Source organism: Astatotilapia calliptera, chromosome 9 (genome assembly GCF_900246225.1).
Source record: "Astatotilapia calliptera chromosome 9, fAstCal1.2, whole genome shotgun sequence".
Taxonomy (NCBI): domain Eukaryota; kingdom Metazoa; phylum Chordata; class Actinopteri; order Cichliformes; family Cichlidae; genus Astatotilapia; species Astatotilapia calliptera.
The window spans coordinates 31,303,463-31,311,671 of record NC_039310.1 but is presented as its reverse complement, the minus strand read 5'-3'; the positions used below and the strand labels follow the sequence as shown (position 1 = coordinate 31,311,671).

The 8,209-nt window shown below is 37.8% G+C and overlaps 1 protein-coding gene across 1 annotated transcript in view; it reads right to left on the bottom strand.

Annotated features, from left to right (window-relative positions):
- Positions 1-5,926: 5,926 nt before the first annotated feature.
- Positions 5,927-8,209, bottom strand: part of LOC113029560 (NACHT, LRR and PYD domains-containing protein 3-like) — a 37,644-nt gene continuing 35,361 nt past the window's right edge. Inside the window, exons 10-11 of the mRNA XM_026180471.1 lie at positions 6,922-7,095; positions 5,927-6,420 (exon numbers count right to left, since the gene is read on the bottom strand). Of these exons, the coding sequence (XP_026036256.1) occupies positions 6,408-6,420; positions 6,922-7,095 (187 nt within the window). The 3' untranslated portion in view covers positions 5,927-6,407. The remainder of the gene's footprint in view (positions 6,421-6,921; positions 7,096-8,209) is intronic.

Genomic DNA, 8,209 nt, shown 5'->3' with positions numbered 1-8,209 from the left:
TTAATGCTGATCTCTCTCTGTGCGAAGGCAACATGTGCACGAGCAGCTTCTTCCTTGGCTCTCGCGTGTGCTGCTGCTGCACTGACATTTGATCTACTTGAATATCTGGAAACTGAACCAGTGCTTTTAACTGATGCTCCGTCTTGAGGAGGCTTTGGTTTGTTTTGTTTTTTTGTTTTGTTTTGGTTTTGGTTTTTTTTGTTTTTTTATTGATTAGCATTCAAATATCTCAGTAAAAACAGAACAAAGATCTACCACAAAGCAAGAAAGCATGAGACAAGGCTAATCAAAAGGTATTGGCTGAAGCATTTGCTTATTACGCCAACCCTTTTCACAAAATATCTTTTTGCATGCAGCTCGAAGCAAATAATAAAACAAAGCAAAAACCAAACAAACAAACAAGAAAAACAAAAAGAACTTTCCACCTTAGATAAGTAACTACATCAAAGCAAAAGAATCAAGAGGGTTTTTTTTGTTTTGGTTTTTTTTGCTCTTTTCATTCTTGATTTATATATTTTTCTAATACTCTATTTTTAAACATATTTTTAAACAAGGAAAATGAACTACACCTTTTTAAATCACTGTCATAACTATTCCACAGGTTAACTCCTCTAACAGAAACACATCTCTGCTTTATATTTGTCCTCATCTTGTTTTTTTTAAAGAAATCTGTTCCCCTTAAGTCATATTGACTCCCTCTGACTTTGAACAGCTTCTGAGTACTGGGGCAAAGCAAGTTATTTTGTGCTTTATACATTATCTGTGCCATTTTATATTCAACTAAATCATAAAATTTCAGGGTATTCAGATTAATAAACAAAATGTTAGTTGGTTCTATATAGTTTGATTGGTTTATAATTCTTATAGCTCTTTTTTTGTAACTTGAAAATAGGAAGAGTGTTCGTTTTATATGCATTACCCCATATCTCCAGACAGTAAGTCATATATGGAAGCAACAGAGAACAATAAAGTCTGTATAATGATTTTTTGTTCAGTACATGCTTTGTTTTATAGCGAATAGCAATGGTTTTTGACATTTTTGTTTTCACATGGTTTATATGAGACTTCCAACTCAGCTTATCATCAATTATCACTCCAAGAAATTTATTTTCGTACACTCTTTCAATTTCAATTCCATTAACCCTGATTTTAGATACATTTTTCATTTGTCTAGTGCCAAAAATAATCAATTTTGTTTTCTTTATATTTAATGATAACTTATTTACATCAAACCAGTTTTTTAATATATTTAACTCCTTTTCCGCTGTAGTCAGAAGCTGTCACGGTTCTGGGTCCGTTGGACCCAGTATTTTGAGTTTATTATGTTTTGGTTTATTTCTGCTTCATGGATTGTTTTCTTCTCGTAGTGATGATGATGATTATTATTTCTTGTTTCTGTTTATCCGTGCTTAAGGATTTGTTCTCAGTTATATCTCACGTTTAGTTTAGTTCAGATTCCATGTGTCATTCTGTCTGTCTCTCAGTGTAAAGTCTGCATGCTTGTTTAGTAATTCATGTTTCCTGTTTTATTGTGAAAGTCTTTGTCTTATGTTAGTGTGTGCAGCTTAGCTCCCCCGTCTCGTTAGCCCTGATCTCTCCCAGCTGTGTCTCCCTCCTGTTGCCGATTCCCCCGTTACTACCCTGTGTATATAAGCCCTGTGTTTTCCCATGCTCAGTGTCGCGTCGTACCCTCAGAATTATGCCTGTGTGTCCTTGGTCTCAGTGTTCCATCCTCACTCCATGTTTGTTTTTCTGCCAGCAATAAAGCTGAGGTTTTTTGAGTTTCAATTCTGTGTTCGAGTCCTGCATTTGGATCCTCATCTCTGCCTGCCCGCACACAGAGCCCTGACAGAAGCTGTTCTAGGTTTTTACCTGAGTAGTACAGAGTGGTATCATCAGCAAACAATACACATTTTAACAGTTTGGAAACATTACATATGTCATTTATATATAATATAAATAATTTAGGGCCCAGCACAGAGCCCTGAGGAACACCACAAGTTACCTTCAACTGCTTAGATTTTACATTATTGAATTCGACATATTGATATCTTTCATCCAGGTAACTTTTCATCCACTTGTATGCTATCCCTCTTATGCCATATCTCTCGAGTTTATTCATTAATATAGAATGATCAATTGTATCAAACGCCTTTTTTAAGTCTATAAAAACACCAACAGTATATTCCTTATTATCTATTGGATTAGATATCCCTTCAACAAGTTCCATCACTGCCATCAAAGTGGACCTTTTCACTCTAAAGCCATATTGGTTATCACTTAGGAGATTATGCTTCTCAATATATTTATCAAGTCTATTAACAAATAACTTTTCTAAAATTTTTGAGAACTGTGGGAGTAGTGACATTGGCCTATAATTGGTAAACTGACATCTCTCTCCGTTTTTATGGATTGGAATAACTTTTGCTATTTTCATTTGTGAGGGAAACACACCAGTTTGAAAGGACAGATTACAAATGTATGCGAAAGGTTGCACTATATATTCTATAATACTTTTAACTAATATCATGTCAATACCAAAACAGTCAGTGGACTTTTTATTTTTAAATGTCTTCACAATGTTAATTATTTCTCTATGAGTTGCAGCACCAATAAACATGGAGAACACATTCTGAGTAATATGTTTATTTAGGTCGTTATTATTTCTTGACTCTGGAATTTCTTTTGCTAAATTAAAGCCAACATTTACAAAGAAATCATTAAATTCATTTGCAATGTCTTTAGTTTTATCAAGCACAATATCTTTATCTTTTTTAAAATAATCTGGATAATTCTTATTTTTTGAGCCCTTTTTGATTATACTATTTAATATCCTCCATGTTTCTTGTGTGTTACTTCTACTTTGCTCCAATAATTTGTGGTAATATTCTTTCTTACTTGTTCTTATAATATTTATTAATCTATTTTTATATAACTTGTACTTTATTTCAGCATCTTTTGTCCTCTGTTTTATGAATCTCTTATATAGATTATTTTTCTTTTTACATGCATCTTCTACAGTGGGGCAAAAAAGTATTTAGTCAGCCACCGATTATGGAAGTTCCCCCACTTAAAATGATGACAGGGGTCAGTAATTTGCACCAGAGGTACACTTCAACTGTGAGAGACAGAATGTGAAAAAAAAATCCATGAATTCACATGGTAGGATTTGTAAAGAATTTATTCGTAAATTAGGGTGGAAAATAAGTATTTGGTCACCTCAAACAAGGAAAATCTCTGGCTCTCACAGACTTGTAACGTCTTCTGTAAGAAGCTTTTCTGTCCCCCACTCGTTACCTGTATGAATGGCACCTGTTTGAACTCATCATCTGTATAAAAGACACCTGTCCACAGCCTCAAACAGTCAGACTCCAAACGCCGCCATGGCCAAGACCAAAGAGCTTTCGAAGGACACCGGGAAAAGTATTGTAGACCTGCACCAGCCTGGGAAGAGTGAATCTACAATAGGCAAGCAGCTTGGTGTGAAAAAAATCAACTGTGGGAGCAATCATCAGAAAATGGAAGACATACAAGACCACTGATAATCTCCCTCGATCTAGGGCTCCACGCAAGATCTCATCCCGTGGGGTCAAAATGATCATGAGAACGGTGAGCAAAGATCCCAGAACCACACGGGGGGACCTGGTGAATGACCTGCAGAGAGCTGGGACCAAAGTAACAAAGGTCACCATCAGTAACACACTACAACGGCAGGGAATCAAATCCCGCAGTGCCAGACGTGTTCCGCTGCTGAAGCCAGTGCATGTCCAGGCCCGTCTGAAGTTTGCCAGAGAGCACATGGATGATACAGCAGAGGATTGGGAGAATGTCATGTGGTCAGATGAAACCAAAGTAGAACTTTCTGGTATAAACTCAACTCGTCGTGTTTGGAGGAAGAAGAATACTGAGTTGCATCCCAAGAACACCATACCTACTGTGAAGCATGGGGGTGGAAACATCATTCTATGGGGCTGTTTTTCTGCCAAGGGGACAGGACGACTGATCCGTGTTAAGGACAGAATGAATGGGGCCATGTATCGTGAGATTTTGAGCCACAAAACCTCCTTCCATCAGTGAGAACTTTGAAGATGAAACGAGGCTGGGTCTTCCAACATGACAATGATCCAAAACACACCGCCCGGGCAACAAAGGAGTGGCTCCGTAAGAAGCATTTGAAAGTCCTGGAGTGGCCTAGCCAGTCTCCAGACCTCAACCCCATAGAAAATCTGTGGTGGGAGTTGAAAGTCCGTGTTGCTCGGCGACAGCCCCAAAACATCACTGCTCTCGAGAAGATCTGCATGGAGGAATGGGCCAAAATACCAGCTACTGTGTGTGCAAACCTGGTAAAGACCTATAGTAAACGTTTGACCTCTGTTATTGCCAACAAAGGTTATGTTACAAAGTATTGAGTTGTATTTTTGCTATTGACCAAATACTTATTTTCCACCCTAATTTACAAATAAATTCTTTACAAATCCTACCATGTGGATTCATGGATATTTTTTTTCACATTCTGTCTCTCACAGTTGAAGTGTACCTCTGGTGCAAATTACTGACCTCTGTCATCATTTTAAGTGGGGGAACTTGCACAATCGGTGGCTGACTAAATACTTTTTTGCCCCATGTATCCCCTTTGTGATCCATGGCTTATTTGATCTGTGATGCTTTCTAGTGATCTTCATTAAAGGACAATGTTTTTCATATAGTGAAATTACTGTTGATAAGAATGCATCATATGCACTATTTGAATCTTCATTTGCAAAAACCTCATTCCAATTGTGTTCCTTTCAGTCCACCTGGAGGGCAGCAATGGCTCTTGTTGTTCTATGTCGTATCATATCAAATATTTGATTCTTTTGTTTAGTTTTAATCCCTTAGGTCTTGCACCTTCGGGGTGTTCTTCGTCCATGTTTGTTGACATAGCTTGCTGTCATAGAGTTGTTTTGCCAACTGCTAACCGTCTTTTTACTGTCCTGCTCTCCTTGTGTGTGTACGCTACACAATTCAGCAGTAGCCTAACTCCACTTGAAATAACGCGCGAAGTCAGGATGTAGCGTCCAACTCCTTTTAATTAGTAAGTATTTCCTCATGGAGTGAAACTGAAATACAAATAACATAGCTAAAATTAACTTAGCATCATTAGCACGACAAAAATAGATTCCAATACACATCCATTAGCGTTAGCACACAACTACTAAAGTTTTCATCTACAGCAATTGTTTCCACAAAATATACATAAAATACAATCCTACAATTCAATACAAATTAAAATTTACAGACGGTGGTGTCGATGGCACAAACAAAAGGCAGATGTCGCTGGGTCAAATATCCCCACATGTGATCCGCTAGGAACTAAAAACATGGCTGACTTCCTGTCACTTCCCGAAACTGTTTTTCAAATTAAAACGAATTTCAAAATAAAATTAGCTCACTGCAAAGAGCGCCTATATTGCAATAAAATTAAGAGCGAAACATCCACACCAACTTTGCAGGAATAAAATATAAATAGTAAGACTTCAGGAGCACATACAAAACAAGACAAAGGCACACACTGGAGAGCAAAGTGCTTGGAGGTAGTGCAAAGGACTTGGTGTGAGTGTGTCAGTGTCCTGAGTGATGAGGGTCACTCAGACCATGGCACAGATTGGTGAGGAGAGGTGAGTTTGTTAGCAGTCTGAATGGCCCAAAGGAAGAAGGGGCATCAGTGACCAACATATTTCCATCACTGTGACTGTGAAAACAATTTACCATTGATCAGTGTGCTTCCCGTTCCACTCTGTTATACTCTGCTAATCTGTCAGATGTGTCATTTTGTTAAACGTGAAGATAGCTGAGTGTCCTGCAGCAAACCAAATCTGCCTGTGGGTCCAATTAAAGGGACCTAAAGCTGTGTTAGTTAAAATTAAAATTCTGGGACACCAGCAGCTTTTTGGTGTAGACAGAAGTTTATTGTGAGAAAGAACAGAATAAAATTGAACATGTAAATACAAATAATGTTGATGGCACCTCTCCACTGACCATCTCCACATAAGATATCCGCAGCGCTTTCACTTCCCTATTGTACAGTTATAGATCAAAGGTTTAATCAGCTTATAACCAATGTCAACCTTCATTTATCTTTTCATCCTTATTTTTTGTTTTCATTACGATAACACAAGTTGAATCACACCATCATCCTATTACATTACAGTTAAAAGTTGGATTTCATGGTAATTAGTGCAACAGATTATTTTTTTTAACATTTTACATGACCTTTCCATCTAATTCTTTGTGCTTGTTGAGGTCTTCTATCTTCAAAAATCTGTGATCTTTCCCATTCACAGGATCTGTACACACAAGCTACTGCTTCTTCAGCCTCTCCATATCATCAGGACACAGGTCACTCTCTGTCAGCATACACAAGTTTATCAGAGCTTCCACCTGCAAATATACATAGACATTTGTGAACATGGGAAACGACTTAATTTTTTTCAGTGGAGGGGGGATATTTAGACATCAGCAGACAAAGTCAAACTAGCCTTCGCTTGACTGAAGGTATGACAGCTCGACCTCCACTTTAGACTCTTTTATTCAGATTGATCATTCTGGCTTCAATAGTCACTTTCCCCAAACCATCATCGACGTAATGCTACAAGACTGCTCAAATAAGTTCTACAGTTAATTAATGTTTCAATCTTAAATATGATTAAGCTATCTGTATCAATAGGTTATGTGCTACAAGCCTTTAAGGTGGCAGGAATTAAACATTACTTACAAATCTGTGACTTGATCCAGCTATCTACAAAGCTATACAAATATCTCACAATTACATGGGGAAAATCAGCCTCATAGGCTATAGGTTTACAGAAAATATTAAAAGAAAATACATACATTTAGTAATAAATGTAAAGCAACATGGGCACACTTAAACCATCCACTGACCTCAGAGTCTTCAGTCCACAATTTGGTTTCTCCACCAGATCACACAGCTGCCTCATGTCTGCATCTTTCAGTTTATTGTCAGTTAAGTCTAGCTCTTTTAGATGTGAGGGGTTGGATTTCAGAGCTGAGGCCAGAGCTGCACAACTGATTTCGGACAAACTGCAGCTATCCAGTCTGAAGAAAGAACATAAATTCATTAGACAAAGTTTCTAAATTAAATTACTCAGTGTTTCATATCTCTTCCGCACACAAGAAAGTTTAGAGAATATATATAAATTCAGAAAAAGAAAAATCCAAACAGCACATGCCAAAATTCTTTAAGAAATGCTTTGAAAAGTGTTGAAAGGTGTATCTCTATGTCTTTTGAGGCTATTGCTATTTTCCTATGAGATACATGTTTTTTACCTTAAATAACTTAAATGAATATCTTTTATTTTTTTTATTTTTTTTTAATTGGCCCAGCTTTGGCCCATGGGACCTCCCTGGGCTCAATCTGAAAGAGCAACATGGATCCACCCTCTTTTGGACCCACCAATCACAAGAGGAGCTATGGGGATCCTCTGCAGAATGAAGTAGGCAATGGTCAGGGGTGAAGTCCCTGGGGTTTTTAATCTAATCCAAAACTGGTTCTAGTGAAATCAATGTCACCTCTCTGCAATAGGTGTAGGCTGCTGGGGGATTCCCATGATTCACTGGGTGTCTCTTCTTCAATCACTATGTGTTAATAGACCTCTCTGCACTGAATCATATCTGTTATTAATCTCTGTCTCTCTTTCACAGCATGTCTTTAACCTGTCTTCCTTCTCTCTCCCCAACCGGTCACAGCAGATGGCCCCTCCCGTCCCTGAGCCTGATTCTGCCGGAGGTTTCTTCCTGTTAAAAGGGAGTTTTTCCTTCCGACTGTTGCCAAAGTGCTTGCTCACAGGACGTCATATGATTATTAGGTTTTTCTCTGTATCTATTATTGTAGGGTCTAGCTTACAATATAAAGCGCCTTGAGGTGACAGTAGTTGTGATTTGGCGCTGTCAAGAGGTGTTTCTCCATGCCACATTCCCTATCTATTTCATTTTGTTTATTCAGCCTTCTTTGTGTACATACAGTCTTTTGTTTGTTTTTTTTCTATTGTTTTTCATTTCTTTCCTTTTGTTGTTTTGTTATGGCCTCTGTATCTTCCATGCACTGTTTAGGTTTGACCTTTGCTGTTTTTCTGTGATTCCTCATATTTAGATTTTTTTTTTATATACACTGATGTTTGGTTTTTGCACATCTTTCAAGCAGCCAGAAACC